Source organism: Chiloscyllium plagiosum, chromosome 5 (genome assembly GCF_004010195.1).
Source record: "Chiloscyllium plagiosum isolate BGI_BamShark_2017 chromosome 5, ASM401019v2, whole genome shotgun sequence".
NCBI lineage: Eukaryota > Metazoa > Chordata > Chondrichthyes > Orectolobiformes > Hemiscylliidae > Chiloscyllium > Chiloscyllium plagiosum.
In genome coordinates, this window is record NC_057714.1 from 69,521,011 (window position 1) to 69,544,932 (window position 23,922).

The window sequence follows — 23,922 nt, forward strand, 5'->3', positions numbered from 1 at the left end:
TCATCCAAGGTTCCTTTATCTTACCCCTTCTTGCCTGTCTCAGAGGGACATATTTATTCATCACTCACAACAACTGTTCCTTAAATAGTCTCCACATGTCTATAGTGCCTTTACCATGGAACAATTGCTCCCAGTCTATGCTTCCTAACTCATGTCTAATCGCATCATAGTTTCCTCTTCCCCAATTAAATATCCTCCCATTTTGCCTAATCCTCTCCTTCTCCATAGCTATGTAGAATGTGAGGCAGTTGTAGTCACTATCACCAAAATGGTCTCCCACCACAAGATCTGTTACCTGCCCCGGCTCGTTTCCAAGCACCAAGTCTAGAATGGCCTCTCCCCTCGTCGGCCTGTCAACGTACTGAGTTAGGAAACCTTCCTGAACACACCTTACAAAACAGCTCATGAGAGAAGAGCTCACCCTATATTGTTGTAGAGTGTTTGTGCGAGGTGAACTTTTGCATACATGCTGGAATTGGTATCTGGGCAGAAAATACAAACTAAGACAGCAAGTGTCTCTCCTCAATGTTTTATCAAACTCTGAACCCTACCTTGCTGTGAAAGAATATCTACATCACGACAGCATACAAGAGATTTTCTGCTAAAAGAAAGCAGTTCAATTTTCTGAAACACTGAACCCAGGAGAAAATAGTCAATGATTTGGATGGGGGACCAAACATAATATTTCCAAATGCACAGATAAAGGTTTGTACAGGCTTCGTGAATGAGTAAAAACATGACAGATAGGCTACAATTGGCAAAAGTGAGAGTTTGTACCAGAGCATTTCTTAAACAAAGAGAGGCTGGAAAGCGTAGAGGCACTGAGGGACTGTGTCCCCTTGTCGGCAAGTCACTGAAAACCAACATGTGGGTGCAGCAAGCTATTGGGAAGGTTCAAGAATGTCAGCCTTTATTAGAAGGGGATGAGTACAGATCAGCAAAGTTGTCACTTCTACAGGATCTTTTGTTAGACCATACCAAGCATAGAATGAGCAGTTTTAGTCTTGTTACTGTGGGAAAGGTGTTTTTGCCATGGGTGTGTGGCAGGAGAAAAAGCAAATCAGTCCTCATTTCCTCACCTAGCTCGAACAGAAACATTTGTAGACTGAATCTATTATTGAGCTTAAACAATGCATCATTAAGAGCTTTAGTTTGGCAAATGTTTTCTGCACCTTTTTCCCCAACTTGTTAAATCTAAAAGGGAAAGCCAAAGATAATAATGGAAGATGCCTAGGACATAAGACAGGAGAGCTCTGAAGTGAATCAGACAGCTATATTTCCAAGGGTTACACTTTCATTACAGGAAGAATGTATTTTTTTTTACAAATTCAAAGTAGATAGAAAGCAGTGAAATTATTTTAATATATTCAGGTGCTAGAAGCTGAAAAAGCATTATGGGAGGAGAGACAGTGAAGTGTTTTGAGAATCAGTGATCATAGCAACATAAATGGGGACTGGAAAGTGTGTTCAAGCAGGAGATTCATAAAACTTTCAGACAATTAAAAATCAAGTAGAAGCTTTCTCTTGTACATTATGGAACAAAGGCAAGAGTCACCTCAAATAATAGAACATATGTCAAGTCTTGAACAGGTTTGTACTTGTATTTTCAAAGATTGACCAATAATTTCAACGTATAGAAAAAAACTGAATGGAATTAGCTTTGTCACATAATATCTCACACTATATCAACAGAGCAATGTAGAGATTTGATGGATAGAGAAAGACGGACTAATCCATACTGATTGGTCACAGATACAACTGATTTTCTTCTGCAAGGTTTGAAGAAGAAAAGACAAATTCCAGCCACATGAGGGGGTGTGAGAAGACTCCAGACAATTTCCCTCAAACCTCTTTTGCAATCAAAACTAATCCAGGAGAGCACGAGTCCAAGATTTATTTAGTTACCCCTCATGTGACAATCGCGGACAGCCAGAAACAAGTCCATTTCTCAAAGAACTGCAGCAAATAAGCCATCAGGAATTAATCTCAAAGATAAAAATCAGGGGGAGAAAAAAAACATCTACCATCTAACATTTAACCTGTTTATGTCCATAAATAGTTTGAGATACAACTCCTGGTTCTCACCAATCTACTCCGTTTAAATAATGCATCTTTATGGACACAATATGATGTAATAAATATTTTATAAACCTCAAATTACCCCTGTAATTCATTCTTTCTCCAAGCACACCTGCTCTCTGACCCAGCCTGAGAGAATAAGGTACTTTACACAGACGATTAGATTTCTTTTACATTCTTTCCACACCCTCAATATCTCAGACTATGTTAAGAACCAAAAGTGAACCCAGTACTCTAATAATTTCTAACCAAGATCTTGTGAAAGATATCACCAAAATAGAAACAAATTTTATCAAGCACGAACGCCTCAGACGGAGATCAAATGAAAAGGAATCTTGCATTTTGTGCTCAGGAATTTATTGAACAAACATACATTTTGCCAATGTATCTTAAACACCAATTTTCCTTCAGGTCTTCATAAACATCAAAATACTTGTTTCTTTATTTGTTTGCTGCAGTCCTTCCCCCCCACCCCCATTAATAATACAGGTAATCTAAGCAACATTAAAATGAGATGGAAAGTTTAATATTAATCCAAACTCAACGTCCTTGGCTGCAAACAGCTCAGAGATGTATTACATGGCAATAACTTTATTGTGGGCAACATTAAAGTGAAATACTTTCACATTTAATTCTTTGAGCAACTGAATATCATTGACAAAACAGGAGTTACTTGGAAAAACTGGATTATAAAGTCTCACTCAAAATTGATCACATTGCTAAAGTTGGGTTGAATTTTGTGGTCATGACCAACAGATCTTAGCCAAAAGTTACCTGTGGACATACTGAACTTTAAGATAAGTTGGCCTGTTCATAAGAAAGAGACATCCAAGCTATAAATAGCTAAGAATGCAATGCAGTGACCATCTGGGAAATTCCTGAGTGGACTGCACTCAATTTTGAAACAGAAACAAGAAAATAGGAACAGAAGTAGGCCATTTGCACACCCCACATCACACCCTCCCCCCACCCTGAGCCTGCTCTGCCATTCACTATGATCATGGCAAAACATACTATTCAATACCCTGCTCCCACTTTCTTCCTGTACCATTTAGTCCTAATAACTATATCCATCTTCTTCTTGAAAACAATGTTTTGGCCCTAACTGTGTTCTGTGGCACTGAACCCCACAGGCACACCACACGCAGCGCAAAGAAATCTCCCCATGTCTCAGTATTAAAATGGTCTACCTTTGTACCCTGAGACTGTGAACTCTTGCTTTGGACTCCCCTGCCATCAGGGGCATTCTCCTTGCATTTGCCCTGTCTTGTCCTGTCAGAATTTTATACGTTTCTATGAGATGCCCCTTATTCTTCTCAGATCCAGTAAATATAGTCCTAATCAATTCTGGCTCCCTTCATTATGTCAGCCCTGCCAGCCCAGGAATTAGTTTGGTAAACTTGTGATACATTTGCTCCATAGCCAGACATTTCTTCCTCAGCTAAGACCATAACTGCACACAATACTCCAGATGTGGTCTCAAAGCCCTGTAAAATTGCAATAAGACATCCCAGCTGCTCTACTCAAACCCTGTTACTAAGGTGACCAAAATATCAGTTCTTCATTACCTCTGTGTCAGCAAGCTTAACTTCAACTACAAAGAGGTCTTGCTACACTTTCCCTTGCCCAATCTATCACCATTCAGGTAATGAAGCCTGTTTTCGCAACCAATGTGGAAAACCTCATTTATCCACATTATACGGCATCTGCCGTGAGACACACTTTGGAATGTTGTACCTTGGAAGGGCGTTAAAGATTTCAGAAAGGAAATACAATGCAAACACCATTTGCTGAGTGTTGCATCTGCATACTTGGATATAATCTGAGGGAAAAGATGCATCTGTGTTTTCCCCTGCCAGGAATGAAAAGAAGGAGATTAAAAACCAACTGCACCTCTGACATACGTGTTTGCACAAGTCTGGTGTTCTAGTGTTACTGGGCTAGCGTGTGCTGTGAAGGGTATAGCTGAAGGACTTCTGCTAGACAATCCTGCACTTAAAAAGGTAAAGAGTACACGGTCTCCATCTGACTGCTGGAAACAAACTTCCAGTCATAAGCCTCAGTTGAACAGGAAACCGGTCAACTTCTTTCAGCTCATCTGCAGTACCCAGAAACTCCAAATTAATTGCTCAAATGCGCGAGTCGGTGCTATTGGAATTACAGCTTAATGATCAGAACATTCTACGATCTACTCTGCATCAAACAAACCAAAAAGACTAATTCCTGTATCTTTTCAGTGGTCCATCCATGGGTTGTAGATGCCTATAAATCCCACACTTGACCCTCAAGCTGCTAAACCCAGAGACAACTGAGCTTTTCTTAGCAGCCCTCCAGGTGACAACATGAAGGGAGTACAACACTCCTGGAGGAGGTGGCAAGAGGTCCTTTTGGTGATAAGGCAAAACCATGGCTCTCATCTGAGACTCTGAGCATATCCCAGAGCTCAACCCCTGCCACCTCCCTTGATATTACCTTCACCTTGGTTTCCCAATGATTTGGTGTTGTGTGATTTTTAACATTAGTTTCCCAAGCTATTGTTGAAGATCTGGGAAAATTCATCGTGTTACTATAAGGCAAGGCATTTTCTCTGAAGCTGGGTCATGGATCTGAAATGTCAACATTGTTTCTCTTCACACCTATTAACAGGCCTGCTGTGTATTTTAAGCATTTTGTATAGTTATTATCCATTTGTGAGAAGATGACTCAATTGTAAGAAGTCAAATTATAATTTTTATTAAGGAAAGCTGCATATTTAGAGTAACAATGACTTACGGAACTGGGACTGGAGTGTCGTCTCAATTTTGGAGACTCTTTACCACCAGATGAGCACTTGGTGTTTATGCAAGCATTGTTCTCAGAATGAACCCTCTTTACTTGGCTTGTTGGTTTGTCAAATGGATCAAAACTGCTCTGTGTCCTTTGCACCCTGACTTTTCTGTCCTCAGGAATGGTGTCCAGCGGTTTGATGACTGAATCGACGGCCTGAGAATTGTGTGTGGACATCTTTGCGACGCATATCTGTGGGGGAGGAGAAAAAAAAGAGAGCCCATTTAATGAATAAAATCTGGAGTGATACAGCATCTTTGTTATTCTTTGTTCACTTACTGGCCATTCCATTATGTAGAAGAATGGACTCAACTTCTTGTGAGCCTGAGTCTATGTGCCTTCGAAAACCTTAACAGTCCTCCTAAGGCTCATCAGTATGCAGTACTTATAATTTATACAACAGGCTGCTGTGGTGTAACTGGCTTCAATTACTCTTCCAGAATGCTGATCCAACACGTTAATGATCAAAGACGACGTCGATCAGAGCATTAGCATTCCAGCAAATTAGAAAATTACCAAGCTGCAGGCCCTGCTCTGAATGAGCAACTGAGGATTTAAGTTTCAATTGTTAATATTTAAGAATGATGTAAAATCATGCATAATTTAACAAGTTAGGTAGATCAACTTAACATGTAGCATAACACACTGCCATTCAATACACACTTTGACAATCAAAAAGCACAAGATCGTGTTGATCTTATAGGGTAGGATTAACATGCTAAATTACTTAATGCAACCACCCAAGATTCTGCGACTGCTATGGTATCACTATGTTCAGAATCTCATTAAAAATCACCATTCAATTCATGTTCAACATGCTAACTGGACTGATAACTGTGAAAGACCTCAAATGGCTTTGTAGGTTCCACATCGAGTGGCTTTTCAAGGCTACACAATGAGAGAGAAGGAAGTGGTAAACAACAGAAAATGATCATGACAGCAAGTCTGAAGAGGAGACTAGAGAGCAAGCAAACACACAAGAAAGTAAGCAAAATAAAGAAAGAAGAAAGTAGTGAGGAAAGAAAAATAAGCAAACAAAAGGTTGAAAAACACAAAGTAAAACAAAGCAAGGGGAAGGAAACAAAGGAAGAGCAACAAGGAGCACTACCTCAGTGGGCACTAAAAATCATTCCCAAAGCCACAAATCTCCAAATATTAAATGAAGGATTGGTCTAACTCTCGGGCCTTTCCTTGTAATTTGTTTATGGGGTTGGCATCAATGGCCATATTTATTGCCCATACTAATTGCCAAGGATAGTTATGAGTAACCACATTGCTGTGGGCCTGGAGTCCCATTTGAGCCAGACCACGGAAGGATGGCAAATGCCCTTCTCTAAAAGACGCAAGTGAACCAGTTGTTACATGGTTGCTTTGGTTTAGGCTAGCTTTTTATTCAAAGCTTTTACTGAATTCAAATTTCACCATCTGTCATGTTGAATCCATGTCCTCAGAACATTCTCTAGAGGTCCTGGAATTGCTGATTCAGTGACATTAGATAACACCATGGCCTCCCCATTAATAAACCAGAGTTTACTGATACATAATTCTCCCATCTCAATATATGCGTGGTAACAGAATATGCTCAAATCTGAAACAGAGTTGCATTTGTTATGAACATTTGTGGGATATGTGTAAAAAGTTCCCTTTCAGCACAATACATTTTGTACTTGGAAAGTCAAGGACTAATTAGGGATAGTCAACATGGCTTTGTATGTGGGAAATCATGCCTCACAAACATGATTGAGGTTTTTGAAGAAGTAACAAAGAAGATTGATGAGGGCAGTGCGTTACAGACGTGATCTACATGGACTTCAGTAAGGCGTTCGACAAGATTCCCCATGGGAGACTGGTTAGCAAGGTTAGATCTCACGGAATGCAGGGAGAACTAGCCATTTGGATACAGAACTGGCTCAAAGGTAGAAGACAGAGGGTGGTGGTGGGAGGGTTGTTATTCAGACTAGAGGCCTGTGATCAGTGGAGTGCAACAAGGATCGATGCTGGGTCCACTACATTTCGTCATTTATATAAATGATTTGTATGTGTGTATAAGATGTATTAGTTAGTAAGTTTGCAGATGACACCAAAATTGGAGGTGTAGTGGACAATGAACAAGGTTACCTCAGATTACAATGGAATCTTGATCAGATGGGCTAATGGGCTGAGAAGTGGCAGATGGAATTTAGTTCAGATAAATGCGAAGTGCTGCATTTTGGGAAAGCAAATCTTAGCAGGACTTATACACTTAATGGTAAAGGTCTTAGGGAGTGTTGCTGAACAAAGAGACTTGGAGTGCAGGTTCATAGCTCCATGAAAGTGGCGTCGCAGGTAGATAGGATAGTGAAGGCGGTGTTTGGTATGCTTTCCTTTATTGATCAGAGTATTGAGTACAGGAGCTGGGAGGTCATGTTGCGGCTGTACAGGACATTGGTTAGGCCACTGTTGGAATAGTGCATGCAATCAGCAAGATGTTGTGAAGCTGGAAAGGGTTCGGAAAATATTTACAAGGATGTTGCCAGGGTTGGAGGATTTGAGCTATGGGGAGAGGCTGAATAGGCTAGGGCTGTTTTTCCTGGAGGTTTATAAAAATCATGAGGGGCATGGGTAGGATAAATAAAGTCTTTCCCTGGGTTAGGGAGTCCAGAACTAGAGGGCATAGGTTTAGGGTGAGAGGGGAAAGATATAAAAGGGACCTAAAGGGAAATTTTTTCCCACACAGAGGGTGGTACGTGTATGGAATGAGCTACCAGATGAAGTGGCAGAGACTGGTACAATCACAATATTTAAAAGGCACCTGGATAAGTGTATGAATAGGAAGGGTTTGGAGGGATATAGGCCAAGTGCTGGCAAATGGGACTACATTAGATTGGCATATCTAGTCAGCATGGACGAGTTGGACTGAAGGATGTTTCTGTGCTCTACATCTCTATGACACTAAATCATTCAACTCAAATGCCACTACAGCAAAAAGAAATCCTGAACTGTAATGCTCAGGGTCACTAGAAGAGTGTCCATTGAGATTTAGCCTTCTTCAAACATTAATCTAACATCATTAATCCTTTGAAGTCGAGTAAATGGATAAGAAAAGAAACTGAAAGGGGAAAAAACACTATGGACATTAATAGGGACAAACGTAATGGAAAATCAATAAAGAAAACTCATTGCTCCCTTTTTCTGTTTGTCAAAATGAAACAATGCATAAAATGGGAGCCAGCTCAGTGTTGTGGACACCTGCCAATTTTCTGATTGCGTTGATCAGATTTACAACATTGAGTGAAGCTGATCAGAAACATCTATGCCAGTGTTTATAGGTCATTCACTGTAGTCTTGATCAAAATTTATTGCCTATATGAGTATGAGTCATTGCATTGATCAGAAACAAAACTTCAACACTTTTGTCAAAATTGACAGTTCCAGACTGTCGGATTTGTGTAATATACATAGAATCCCTACAGTGTAGAAACAGACCATTCAGCCCATCAAGTCTATATTGACACTCTGAAGAATATCCCACCCAGAACCAGCCCTTGACCCTATCTCTGCAACTCTGAATTTCCCGTGATTAATCCACCTGACCTGCACCTCTTTGGACTGTGAGAAGGAACCAACACACCTGGAGGAAACCTACACAGAGGGTGAATGCGCAAACAGACCATCGTCCAAGGGTGGAATCAAACCCAGGTTCCTGGCACAATGAGGCAGCAGTACTAACCACTGAACCACCCTGAAGAATTCCAAGCATATTGATGCTTCATATTGAAACAAATCATTTCCCAAAAGCCAGAAAACAGACTCAAGTTCAGTTGATGTTGATATTTAATATTAGTGCAGATAGTTTTAAGCATTCGCAGCTGTGTATCATAGGAGCAACAGTCCTGTCGTCTGTTCTCCAGAAACAATTACTATACTGGAAACGTTCAGAGATCCCGCATCACTACACTGTGAAACTGATATTGGTGGCCCTCCCCTGCCTGATGCAGCTGCAGTCAGGTTTCAGTGCATCAGGATTCCAGCTGTCTAACTACATGTCTTTCAGCTCTCACTAGCTGTTCTGTTTGGGAAGGAGGAATCCATCTGGCCTGTACGTTTATTCCTGAAGGGCCAGATGTTCCCTTCTCAATTTTCCATGACAGTACCTTCTTTTTTTTTTCTGTGCTCTGTTGTGCACACTATTGATTGCAGTTGATTTTAAGTTTAGCAGCAGCCTTCCCAGCACAAAAGGTCCATTTCACATGATTATGAAATTATTCTATGCTCCCATGATACTATTCAAATCCCTAGCTGTTGCTTTTTCTCTCTAAATATCTTCTAATTTCCTGCTTGCTTCTCTGTGCTTTGCGGTTTCTTTCTCATTTCCTTTCTGCCTTCCCGATGGGAGTTGATGGGTAGTATGTGGGGAAACCTACTGCTGAGAACTGCAGATTAGATTTCCCAATAGGAGGATGTAAACCAAATAATATGGGCTTGATCATGATCAGGAGCGGAGGGGGACTAAAATAAAGCGGAGGCAAAAGTACAGCAGAGTAAATTGCCTAAGGGTACAGTTAGGGACATGGCCATCGACATTATCTGGATTACCCCCATCCACTTGGGGCCAAAATAAACTGAATTTTACTTACTCAACTGACAGCAACAACTCAGGGTGACTTGCAACAAGCCAGCGACCAATATGCTACAGCTTGGTCTCTAACAAAATGTCAAGTGGAATGAGAAAGTAGTGCCAAGAAATTCAAATCTGACCTCCAATGGGTTAGTCATCATGAATTGAAATTTTCGTGCCCTTATGGAATGTTGTGTGATAGGAGAGAACAATGCCAGCAGAAACTTTGAGGGCAGATCAAATGACTTAACACAGTCAGGCACTTACAATTATCCAGACAGAACTAAATTGCTAATGCAGCTCAAAGTGTGGGTGGTTGTTGGAGAGTGGAGAGACAGGAAAACCAGGCAGTGAAAATGCCTGTGGTGAAGGTGCAATGCAAGAAGAAACAACAATTCAATTAGTCATTGGATGTAAAGAAAATTTAAAATGTCACTATGAGCAGGGCAATGATCCACAATTACACTCGATTCTTCATCACAATTGGCTAAAAAGAGATAAGTGACTCACAATGCATCAAGGTGGCCCACAATGATGCAACAACACACACAGTTACCAGCATTACGCTTAGGGAGCCTGTCTAGTGACTCCTACTAATGCTTTTCAGCATTAACTAGATTTGCAGCTTCAGCACCCACGCAGTTCCCTGAATAAATGGGACTCAGATTTAACCAGTATAAAATTACAAGTTTAAAAACTTCTCTTCAATACAGATTTTTTAAGTTTGAGGTCAGTGACTGGAAACCAGGTTTAGTGTTTCTTATTCTACCATCTAGGGTGTTTAAACAAAATGGTCTACCTGAAAAAAATATTCACAATGACAATTCAAACATCTCATTCAAAATGATCAAACTTAATCTAAACATTAAATACAAAGTTCCAGCTCAGCTAAATTTCCTCTTCCAGAAATAACTGTCTTAACAATAGAGAGAGAGTTAAATTGCCAGTTCTTGTATATCCACAAAACAGATAAAATGATTTAAGTTTATATATAGGTACATGGCAGTAACACAGCAGCCCTCAAAAAGCAGAAATTAAAAATAAAAAGCAATTTAGGAATATATAAATTCGTAAATTAGATTACTGCCTTGAAACAGTTGCTGATGAAGTCAATTTAGTATCTTTCATTTGTTAATGTATGTGGGAGAGCAGAGAGAATCCAGATTGAGTGCTTTGTGCCTTTCTCAGCACGTGATCTGTATTCTCTTTTTACACAATTATATTCACTGGAGGCCTTGTGACATTCATGCTTCAACCCAACCATGAAGGAAGCTACAGTTGATCCTGAGAAACTCGGTCAAGTTTCTATACACCTCTTTTAATATAATATCCAATGCATGTTCAAATAGCACAAAACAGTCAGACACAGCCTTAATTCATTCAGCACAGCACGTAAACATTCACTTTTACAAAGATAATCCCACTGACAAAAGCTGCTCTTACAACTCAAAGTAATAGCCTTTTCTGTGATTAATTTACTTAATTGCAAATCCCACTATAGATCCTGAAAATAACGACTGTGATCAAGACGTTGGATTAATGAAAACACATCTATCACATCACACAAATCTCCAGGAGTTCTACAGGCCTCTCCTCATTCACACACTTTGGGTTGCCGGTTTCTCTATTCCCATAGTTATTCCCGTTTAATACAGTAAGCTGCATTCCTTGCATTAAGTAAAGATTCCTCACAGAGTGAAATTCCTTTCACGATAACAAGTGTTCCAACCCATACTTGTTCCCACAATTAGAAACTCAAAATATAATCATAAACATGTATCTTTAAAACAATTAAGTTCCAAAAACACAAATTTCATTAATGCATCATTAACAGACCATCTCAATCTTCAGAAGAATTCAACCACAAGTACTTCTGGGACATTTCCAAATTCTACATTTCCATTGGGAACAAAGTACACAGCAGAGACAGAATTACACTATTAAATGTTATAACCGAATTTTTTATGGAGACCTCAAAAATTAGATCTCGGTCACTGAAGTTATTCTAGTCTACATTCATATTAACACCTTGATTGATTTGTCATGTGTACCGAAGTAAAAATGAAATGCTTTTACAAGCAGTAACAGGCAGATTATAAGCAGGGACATACAGATCAAAAAGATTTAGATAGAAGCATACAAGTTACATTTCACAGGATGTCAACTAGGCGAGATCAACATTAGCAAGATCAGCATTATTTGAAGCGAGAGAGTCCATTCATCTGTCTAATAATGGCTGGGAAGCAGCTGTTCCTGAACCTGCTGGTGTATGTTCAAGCTTCTGTATCTTTAGTCTGATGGAAGAGGTTGTAGGAGATCATTACCAGGATGCAATGGGTCTTTGATGATGTTGGCAGCCTTTCCATGGCAGCCAGCCGTGTAAATGAAGTCTATGGAAGTTGGTTTCTGTGATGGTCTAGGTTGTGCACACAACCTCCTGTAGTTTCTTACAGTCCTGGGCAGAGCAGTTGCCACACCAGGCCGTTATGCACCCACACAGTATGCTTTCAATGGTGCAACTGGACAAGTTGAAGATCCTTATGGACATGCCAAATTTCTTGAGCTGTCTGAGGAAGTAGGGGCATTGTTATCCCTTCTTGATCGTCATATCTATGTGATCAATTCAGGACAGGTTATCGGTATTGTCACTCCTAGAAGCTTGACTCTCTCCTTCCTCTCAACCTCAGCTCCGTTGATGTAGATGGGGATGTGTTCTCCTCCTTTGTTTCTGAAGTCAATGGTCAGTTCTTTAATTTTGCCGACATGGAGAGGTTGTTTTCATTGCACCACGTCACCAAACCTCCTCTCTCCTTTCTAGATTTTGACTCATCATTGTTAGATATCCATCCCACTATGGTGTTGTAGTCAATGAACTTGTAAATGGTGTTCATTCAGAATTTAGCAACACAGTCACTGGTGTACAGAGAGTACAGTAGGGGTCTGAGGATGTGTCCATGGGGGGTCTCCAACATTGAGTATTATTGTGAAGGAGGTGTAGTTACTGATCTTTACTGATTACAGTCTGTGGATCAGAAAGCGGAGGTTCCAGTTGCAGAGGATGGAGCCAAGACCAAGGTCACCGAGTTTTGAGATCAGTCTGGAGGGGATAATGGTGTCAAAGGTGGTGCTGTGATTGATGAGCAGGAGACTGACATTGGTATCTTTGCTGTCCAGATGTTCCAGGGATGAATGCTGGCTTAGGTGTATGGCATCCACGGTGGACCTGTTGTTACATCAGTAGGCAAATTGTAAGACAGGCTGGGAGACTGGAGTTGATGTGGTATTTATGGAAGGGGAAAAATTAGTCCATATTCAGTTACCAGCAATGCTGTCATTCAACAGAATGTTCAAATATAGAGTTTTGTACGATTTTGTTTGTTCAGCCAGCTCATCACTTTCAATCCAATTTTTTTGTAGGAATTTAATCAAATCAAGATACTACAAACTGTAAAATGACTATGCCCTGAAATATTGTCATAAACATACATATATTTAATGACAAGAAACACTTGCAACTTGTTTGATCTATCCTTTAGATTTAACAGTGGTGTTCAAGATATCTACAATTTAGAAAGCGATCGACTTTGGCAACAGTGAAAGTGTTGTTGTCATTCACTATCATACATCAATAATAACAGTTATCCTTTTAAAACTCACTGCAGAGAACACTCAAACTTAACATCAAATTCATTTCCTTCTGTAGGTCCAACACGAATGCTGTAACTAACATTCTGCTGTTACTTGTTAGACAAGTGAGCAAGCAAATTGCTAATGAACAAATAAAGTCTGTAGTTTACAAGGTACATTAACTGAAGTGGAGGTAAACAGTTAAAAATTACATAGCACCAGGTTATAGTCCAACAGGTTTATTTGGAAGCACTAGCTTTCAGAGCGCTGCTCCTTCATCAGCTAGCTATAGAGCAGGATCATAAGGATCATATAGAGCAAGATCAAAAGGTTATAGTGTCATACAGCTGAAAGGAGATAGTTAATAAACCTAGATTGCTGTTAAGTCTTTCATCTTTTAGAATCGGTTGCAGGCTTTGGTTCATTAATATGCAAATCCCAGGACTTCTTTTAAGTCGCCTTCTCAAGGCAGCTTAACGTTTTAGAAAGAAAGGTGCCATCTCAGCTCAGATAATGCATTCAAGGGGAGAGGTTACAGTCTGTATCCCAACCTTGAGTCAGACTGGTTGTATTTCCAAAGTAGGAATTTATAAAACATTATATGGATTGACTGCCTGCAGATTGTGCACTTTTTTAGCAAAATATGATTTACCTGTGAATATAATTCCACAATGCAAATTCACCACATCGACCTGTGTGTGCATGCGTGAGAGTGAGTATGTGAGAGAGAGAATGCGCATACTTGGTAAAGTGAGAGTGAGAGTGTGATGGAGTATAGACCTGTGAGAGGGTATGGGTGTGAATGTGGGGGGTGCATGTTAGTGTGAATAACAGCTCGTGCATTGTGTAGTGGGGTCACCTGTCGTGTGATTCGAACCTCTCCTCTTGGGTTCCGAACTTGGCTATCAGCCTCTGCTCAGCCACTCTACATTGTTGCATATCCTGAAATCCACCTTGGAGGAAAGACACCCGAAGATCCAAGGCTGAATGTCCCTGACCGCTGAAGTGTTCCCCAACTGGGAGGAAACGCTCCTGTCTGGCAACTGCATCCTTGCCTGCAGCTCGAGAGACACCACATTGGCCGAGTCACATGAGTATCTGTCGTGTACATGGTGGGTGGTGTCCCCACGTATAATGGTGGTATCCATGTCAACTCTGACACGTCCTGCAGTGGTTGCCATGACAGGGTTGCACAGTGTTGTGGTCGATGCTGTTCTGAAGGCTGGGCAGTTTGCTGCGAACAATGGTCTGGTTAAGGTTTGGCAGTTGCTTAAAGGCGAGAACTGGAGGCGTAGGGAAGGTCTTGGCGAGGTGCTCATCCTCATCGATAATGTGTTGCAGGCTGTAAAGAGCATGGCAAAGTTCCTCTGCTCCCAGGAAGCACTGGACAACAAAGAGTACCCTATCAGTTGCATCCTTTGTTTGTCGCCTGAAGTGGTCATTACCTTTTCTTGCTGTGGCAAATCGGAACTGGTGATCAACAGTTGAGCAGCATTCCCTGTTCTTGTGAAGGCATCTTTGAAGGTATCCCTCACGTTCCTCCTTATCTGAACAGATCCTGTGTATGCGAAGAGCTTGCCTGTAGGGGATGGCTGTTTTAATATGCTTAAGGTGGAAGCTAGAGAAGTACAGCATCATGAGGTTATCTGTGGGTTTGTGGTAGTGAGGTACTGTCCAGGTAAGGAGGAATGCAACGGACACCTGAAGGTGCTCAAGGATGCCCTCGTAAGAACAGGGTAGAAATTAGAGCACCATCAAGCAATTCTTAAGCACACAGACACAAAGGCGCTTAGCTTACCTTATTACAAAAACCTGAGATTTGGACAGAGTGCGTGACTGAAGAAATTGAGGAATATTCATTTCTTGACACCTAATGGAGCACTCAAATGACAATGAAACTTGAAACATTGGGCAAAACTGGGATCACAGATGTTACAGACATATAATTATGACTACTGTCACAAAGGAAGATGGTCATGGTGGTTACATGATGCAGGACATAGCATTGTGTTCTCAATCAAATGACATCTTCACTGTAAAGCCATGCTGCTGTTGCTGGAATTGCCAGCCAATGTTCAACTTCATTCATAACTGCTCTGAAAATAAATTGGCTAAGCAAGTTGTTTATCAGCCTGACTGCTGTAAGCACGGAAGTATCTCCTGGACAGCCATCGTACAGAAGGCAAAGGCAAACCACTAGAGTCAGAAACATTCACCGATAACATTGGGCAGCCCAATGGAAGCCCATGCCTCAAAAGACAGCCAGGAATTACGAGACATCCAGCATCTTAGTACACAAATATAATTTGGCCTGCTTTGCCAACATGCCTCCAATTTAAAATGAGAGAAAGTCCTCAATATTAAATCCCAAAGCTGAAATACTATCAAGCAAAGTCAATGCTGGAAAAATACAATTATCAAATAAGTAAAAATATTTGATAAGAAACAATAAAGCAAATCCACTGCACATTCTCGCCTGGTAGCCTTTATAGACTCTGCTCAAATTTGCAGCACCTGTGGCACATTGGGCAATTGCTCACTTCAGCCTCAACTGACCTTTATAATCTTAGATCACATTCTGTAGCAAAATATTCACTCACTCCTTCCAAACTCAAGTTTTTACAAGTTGCTGGATATTGTTTCACAACTTCAACTGTTTGTCAGCCTCTATTTCAGGAATTTTAAGGCATTCTGCCACAATTCAGTGTATCAATTTTCAGCTTCTTTGCATCTAAAATTTCCCTCTTATTAACACTATCCCTGAATGTTAGCCTATTTCTCTTACTCTTGATTTACCAATTTTAATTGTTTTCGCTTTCTACATTTTGCCTGAGAATGCTTTAGAATTTTTGCTGCTTGGCTACAGTTAAGCCTTCAGCCAATTTATTCCTATCACTGTCTATGCCAGTTCTGTCTAGTGAGTGTCAACTATCATATGCTGGAACTACTTAACCTTGACTAGGCATCAATCATTAAAAATAGTAAAAATATTGAACTTGCATCTTAAAACTGCAGTTTTGGTTAATAAAGTAACCCTTATACAATTATTAGGAGAAAGTGAAGCCTATTATTAGATTGTTGGCAGTTCTAGCCTACTTTTCACTGAAGTACAAAGAATTAAGAACATACTCTCAGCTGACACCATCATACTAAGTTTGAGGGGGGAAATCTTTCATGAAGCATTACATTGAATGCACACCTGCATTCTCAGGTGATTGCAAAAGATCTGATAATGATGATCAGGGTACTTGAAGTGCTCATTTATCCCTCAACCATCTTTACTTGCAAAATAGATTTTAATCATTTGATAGTGTGGAACTGGAGTATTGTTGAAGCAAGGACATTTTATCAAAGCTTTTACCTCACATTCACCAGAGCATTTCACAAGAATACAAACTCAAGCATAAAACTCACATTTATACTACATTAAAGAAAAGGACTGCAGATTTGTTAGCAAAGTGTTGACTAGTTGACAATTGGAGATGCATTTAAAGCTGTCTGGACCCATGATATGCTGCACCTGAAAATGTCACGGAAACTTTACACAGAATGAGAGAGAGGAAGTACAAGCAAGAGTGTGTTGTAACAAGGAGAATTACTGAGGGGACTGACTACCTTTGCTCCCTCAACAGAACCTCATCTCTTGCAATCCATTTTTATGCTTTGCCCTTCGGTCAAAACAAAAACACAACTGCAACCCTGGTCTGTATACACTAGTGAACAGAGGCAACCATGTCTATTATCCTGGGCTCAAGCACAAATGTGCTGTAGAGGTCAGGAGTTGAAGAAACCACTCACTAGTGACCCCTGCAATGCAGGTTTAGAAGACACTTCTCATCCCAAGTGCTAGGAGTCAGCAAGCTAAGCTAGGAAAAAGGAAATGGGGCAATGGAAGATCTCTAGTCAGAGGCCAGCAACCACTGAGAAAAGGAAACAAGACCAAAGGGTTTCAAATAACTGCAAAGTCAAGATTCCCCAAATTAACTATTCAACTATCAACATTCCACTATCTACTGTTCACAAATGGCCCAGAGAGATTGGCCTGTGCATCACTTTGTACACGTGTGTCATTATGTTCATGCAAAATGATGTAATAAACTCAAAGCTCCTTTTAAAACAAACTTATTTAGTCTGGTAGAAAGGCATCGACAAATGAGAGATCCTTGTTAAATTTACCTTGTTGTGACCAATTGAGGGAGCAGGTGGGCAAAGAAGGCAAAACTGTTAACTTCCCAATAAGGAAGTTAAGGATTTGGGATATACATTTGTAACCATAATCACCTTACTGCAGCTCTAGTCATTACAGCTTCAATGTGAGAGCTCAACACCACCTTCTCTAGGACAGTTAGGGTTTAGGCAATTATTGCTCATCCAGCCAGCAACACCAACATGACTTGAACTAATCATTTAAAAAAAAAGACCATTTCATTTTGTACTAGTCTATGTTTGAAGAGAGTCATAGGGTGACCTATTCAGCTTCACCTTCCAGGACTACCCTTTTGAATGAGAATTAGAACTTCTAATCTTGGTTCTAAAATGGTTCTAAACTTCTTCAGACATTTTGACCCTATGTTCTAGATTCTCCAGCCAGAACACTTGTTTCTCAGATAGAACGCTTGTGTGGAAGAAGTGCATTACAATTGTCACTTTAATCTACAAATTGACTGGCCAAATCAGATGGGCATGGGTAAGAGGGCAGACAAATTTGTAGAGCACATAGGGGACTGTTTCTTAGAGCAGTACATTGCACAATCTAGTCAGGAACAGGCTTTTTAGACTTGGTGATGTGTAATAAGGTAGGATAAATAAGATCTGGCTCCCTCTACAGCAAATGATCACAACATGGTAGAACTTCAAATTCTGTTTGAGTGAGTGCAAGTCAGGTCTCAGACCAGCATCCTCAAGTTCAATTCATTCAATTGCAGATTTTTTGTTACAATTGCACAGGGTGTTGGTGAGGCTGCACGTGGACCAGCATACAATTTTGGGCCCTGCATTCAAGAAATCAAGTGTTAACATTTCAGCCACTCAGCTGATTCCTAGGATGAAGAATTTGATCCAAGGACAGCTAATCAGGTCAGGCCTATATTCATCAGAGTTTAGGCGAATGAGGGGTGATCACACTAAAAACATACAAATACTTACGGGCCTTGATAATCAGAAATATACACATAGACAAGGAAGAAACCATGGTCTCATTCGACGTAACAGCAGTGTTCACCTCTATTGACAAAGCCCTAGCCAGAGAAACAATAGCCAACCTGCTGAACAGACAACAGGACGTTGAACCCATCAACAAAGACGGCATACTTAAACTACTGGACCTGTGCCTCACAACACACTTCACATTCAACAACCAGATATACGAACAAATCAATGGAACACCCATGGGCTCACCGATCTCGGAACTCATAGCAGAAGCAGTCATGCAAATGTTAGAACAAACAGTCTTACAACAAATTCAACCCAAACTCTGGGTCAGATACGTTGATGACACCTTTGTAATCATTAAAAACACGGAAATAGAAAAAACACACCAGATCATCAACGCCACACTCACAGCCTCAGTGCTTGGGAGCCTCCTGTGAAGCGCTTCTGTGCTGTTTCTTTCGGCCTTTATAGTGGCCTGTCCCTGCCGCTTCCGGTTTTCAGTTTCAGCTGTCCGCTGTAGTGGCCGGTAGGGAAAGACAACGGAACGAGGACATGCCGCAACCCAAAAGACTAGCCACACTACCATACATCAAGAACATCTCAGAAATGACAGCCAGACTACTACGACTAGGACTTATAACAGCACACAAACCAACAGCCACACTCAGACAACAATTCACCAGAACGAAGGACCCGATACCCAGCATGAGCAAAACTAATGTAGTGTACAAAATCCCATGCAAGGACTGCACAAAACACTATATAGGACAAACAGGAAGACAGCTAACGATCCGCATACATGAACATCAACTAGCCACGAAACGACACGACCAGCTATCCCTAGTAGCCACTCATGTAGACGACAAGCAACGTGAATTTGACTGGGACAACACTACCATTATAGGGCAAGCGAAACAAAGAACAGCCAGGGAATTCCTAGAAGCATGGCACTCATTCACATACTCCATCAACAAACACATCGACCTGGACCCAATATACCGGCCACTACAGCGGACAGCTGAAACTGACAACCGGAAGCGGCAGGGACAGGCCACTATAAATGCCGGAGGAAACACTACAGAAGCGCTTCACAGGAGGCTCCCAAGCACTGAGGATGTCACCTAGACAGGGGACGAAACGTTTGCAACAAAAACTTCCAGCTCGGCGAACAGAACCACAGCAACGAGCACCCGAGCTACAAATCTTCTCACAAACTTTGAAGAATAGATCACATTTTATTCTAAGCTCCAGAAAAAATAAGCCTTCATTACTCAATTCTCCTCAAAGTAGAACTGCCTGATCAGAGGAACCAGTCCTGTGAATTTTCGCTACACTTTCCCACCTTCTCAAAGCATATCCTTTCCTGTGAAAAGGCAAACACCACACACTATTCCAAACATGGTCTCATCAACACCTGTATAATAAAAAGATTGTTTCATTTTTATATACAGGTCTTTCTGGAACAAAAGCAAATATTCCATCTTTTCACCTACCCGCCCCCTCCTCCCCCACCACCAAACCAAATTAAACTTGAACCTGCCTTTAAACTTCGATTCCTTTCAAATGCAAACATTTCTCAGCTTCTGAACATTCAAAAACGTTTGCTTTTATTCTCCTGTCAAAATAGACAACTGTACACTTCCCTGCCATGTGCTTTATTTTGCACATTTCATTTCAAGGCTTTTTGTATGACCTCTTTGCAGCCTTTGCATAGCTAACTTTCCAACCTAACTTTGCATCAACAGCAAACTTATTGCTATCCTTCTCTCAGTTCACAATACTTCCAAGGCTTACATCATCCCCAAATTTAGAAACTGTCTGCTTTAGCAAGTCTAGATCATTAAAAGAACTATGGTTTCTGACACATAGTACTGGGGAACACCATACCAAACCTTCTTCCAACCCAAAAAGAAACATGCAATCACCGCTACTTCCTGTCACTTTGCCACCATTATTGCCATGCTACTACTGTCCTTTCATTCCATCAGCTCTAAATTGGCCGAAGAACCTGTCACATTACACTTCAAAGCCTTGTGGAAGCTCATCAACACCACGTTAAACATATTACCCTTAATCATCTGTCCAGTGCATCTTGTCAATGGTTCAGCTGCCACTGTACATCAGGAGTGCATGGAGTGAAATTTGAAGGAGGCAAGTAAAATGCCAAACAAGTGGACTGCTTTGTCATAGGTGGCATCAGCTTTTCCAGTTGGAGCTGCAATCAATCAACCAAGCAATCGCATCAAAAAGCAAGCACAATTTACTGTGCTGATTTTCCAAAATTAATCCAATTGATCCAAGTGATTGCCTGTAATGTCACTGTGAAAGGTTTTCCCACAAGTTTCACTAACTAGACTTATCCACATGCCCTCATTTGGACAACAAAGTAACATCTGTAATTCTGCATGCTTGTATCTAAGTAGCCTTGCAAGTTTACGTATCCTGATGATATTTCCTGATGAAGGGCTCCAACCCCAAAACGTCGACTTCCCCGCTCCTCAGATGCTGTCTGACCTGCTATGCATTTCCAGCACCACACTAATCTTGCAAATTTATGGCCAAGGCTTCCATAACCTCCCATTTCTTTGGCTCATTGTCTTCTGAAGCATTTGATTCAGTTCTGGTAACTTATCAATTTTAAGTATTGCCAATGTCTGAGCTTTGGAAGAGGAAGAGGAGGTTTTTTTTCAATTCAGAAATAGTCCGCTTTGATGAAACAAAAGGATTTCATGTTCAATTTTCCAAGCAAAGGGGAGAGAAAATAAGACAGTAAATTATGATCTATTAGTCTAACATCTGTTGTCGGAAATGTACTGCAAGGTAATTAGTTTAATCAACCTGTTCAGTTGTGTTATGACACCTCCTGGGCAGGTGAGATTTAAAACCAGACTACTTGGTGCAGAGGTAGGGACAGTATCACTGTGCCATAGATGTTCGTAACTAGAATACCAAAAGACAAAAAAAGAGTGACTAGCTAAATAAAGAACTTTGAGCTGATTCGAGAAAAGAAACAAGAATTTGCTAAGTATAGGTCCTGTCCAATTAGCCTAAGTGAATACAGTGAGGAAGCAATTGAAAGAAGACTGTCTCTATTTGTAGTTTATCTGTACTTCCAGAAAACATTCAATATGTCTTTACATGAAGCGGTTATCAAACTTTATCTCCTGTAACTGGAGGAAAATCATAGATCTGGTTAGGAAGAAGGCAGAGAGTTGGTGTAACGGATACATAAACAAATTGCGAAGTAGTGACTAGCAGTGTTCCACATAAGATTGGTGTTAAAGATTCAAATTCTAAATTGGCTGGCTGAAAGATGACAGAGTGATGATTGGTGGGAAATGTTCATCCTGGAGCTCAGTTACTGGTTGTGCGCCGCAATGATCTGTTTTAGGGCCATTGGATCTGGGCATAGAAGGATGGGTAAGTATGCGGATGACACAAAGGTAGGCAGAGTGTGGATAGTGCCGAAGGATGTTGTGGGTTACAGAGGGACATGGATAAGATGCAGAGCTGAGCTGAGAAGTGGCAAATGGAGTTAGTGTGGAAAAGTGTGAGGTAATTCACTTCGGAAGTAGTAACAGGAATGCAGAGAACTGGGTTAATGGTAAAATTCTTGGCAGTGTCAATGAACGGAGAGATCTTAGTGTCCAGATGCATAAATCCCTGAAAGTTGCCACCCAGGTTGAGAGGATTGTTAAGAAGGCATATGGTGTGTTGGCACTTAATGGTAGGGGGATTGAGTTTTGGAGCCATGAGGGCGTGCTACTGCTGTACAAGACACTGGTAAGGCTGCACCTGGAGTATTGCACACAGTTCTGGTCACCGCATTATAGGAAGGATGTGGAAGCTTTGGAAAGGGCTCAGAGGAGATTTACTAGGATGTTGCCTAGTATGGAAGGAAAGTCTTACGAGGAAAGGCTGAGGGAACTTGAGGCTGTTTTCGTTGGAGAGAAGATGATTGAGAGGTGACTTAATAGAGACACATAAGATAATCAGAGGGTTAGATAGGGTGGACAGTGAGAGCCATTTTCCTCGGATAATGAAGGCTAACATGAGGGGACATAACCTTTAAATTGAGGGGTAATAGATTTAGGACAGATATAGAACATAGAAAAGTGCAGCATAGAACGGGCCCTTTGGCCCATGTGTTGTGCCGAGGGTTAATCCTAATGTAAAATAAAATAACTTAACCTACGCACCCCTCAACTCACTGCTATCCATGTGCATGTCCAGCAGGTGCTAAATGTCCCTACTGACTCTGCTTCCACCACCACCACTGGCAACGCATTCCATGCATTCACAACTCTCTGGATAAAGAACCTTCCTGTCATCCCCTCTATACCTTTCTCCTAATATCTTAAAACTATGACCCCTCGTACCAGTCAATCCTGCCCTGACTGCTATCAATGTGCATGTCCAGCAGGTGCTAAATATCCCTACTGACTCTGCTTCCACCACCACCACCACCACTGCATTCACAACTCTCTGGATAAAGAACCTTCCTGTCATCCCCTCTATACCTTTCTCCTAATATCTTAAAACTATGACCCCTCGTACCAGTCAATCCTGCCCTGGGGAAAACCTCTGGCTTTTGACTCTATCTATTCCTCTCATTATTTTGTACACCTCGATCAGGTCACCTCTCTTCCTCCTCCTCTCCAGAGAGGAAACTCCGAGCTTATTCAACCTCTCTTCATAAGACAAGCCCTCCAGTCCAGGCAGCAACCTGGTAAACCTTCTTTGTACCCTCTCCAAAGCCTGTATCTTTCCTATAATAGGGCGACCAGAACTGCACACAATATTTCAAGTGTGGTCTCATCAGGGACTTATAGAGCTACAGCAAAACCTCGCGGCTCTTACACTCCATCCCCCTGTTAATGAAAGCCAAAACACCGTATGCTTTCTTAACAACCCTATCCACTTGGGTGGCAACTTTGAGGGGTCTATGTACTTGCACACCAAAATCCCTCTGTTCCACCACACTATCAAGAATCCGGTCTTTAATCTTATGTTCAGCATTCGAGTTCAACCTTCCAAAATGCATCACTTCCTGCCAAGCCTTTTTCGTGCCCCCTCCTGGCTCTCCTTAGTCCATTTCTATGATCCTTTCTAGCAAGCCTGTAATCCTCTAAAGCTATGCTAGCTCCTTGCTTCCTCCACCTTACGTAAGCTGCCTTCTTCCTTTTGATGAGAAGCCCCTCTATTGTCGTAATCCAAGGCTCCTTAATCTTATCCCTTCTTACCTGTCTCAGAGGAACAGATTCGTGCATCACTCGCAACAATTGCTCCTTAAATAGTCTCCACATGTTTGCTGTGCCCTGTGGAACAATTGCTCCCACAATCTGTACTTCCCAACTCCTGTCTGATAGCGTCATAATTTCCTTTTCCCCAATAAATATCTTTCCTTGATAACTGCTCCTTTCTCTCTCCAAGGCTATGGTAAATGTGAGGCAGTTATGGTTACCATCACCAAAAAGTGTTCTCCCACCGCAAGATCTGACATTTGTCTTGGCTCATTGCCAAACACCAAATCCAAAATGGCCTCTCCCCACGTCAGTATGTCTACATACTGGGTAGGGAAACCCTCCTGAACACACCTGACAAAAACAGCTCCATCCAAACCATCTGCATGAAGGAGGTTC

General features: G+C 41.2%; 1 protein-coding gene across 5 annotated transcripts in view; it reads right to left on the bottom strand.

Annotated features, from left to right (window-relative positions):
* cdk14 (cyclin-dependent kinase 14) overlaps positions 1-23,922 on the bottom strand; it is a 659,453-nt gene that overhangs the window by 469,976 nt on the left and 165,555 nt on the right. For all 5 annotated transcript variants that reach the window (XM_043690284.1, XM_043690286.1, XM_043690285.1 and 2 more), the window contains one exon: positions 4,852-5,097. In XM_043690284.1, the coding sequence (XP_043546219.1) occupies positions 4,852-5,097 (246 nt within the window). The remainder of the gene's footprint in view (positions 1-4,851; positions 5,098-23,922) is intronic.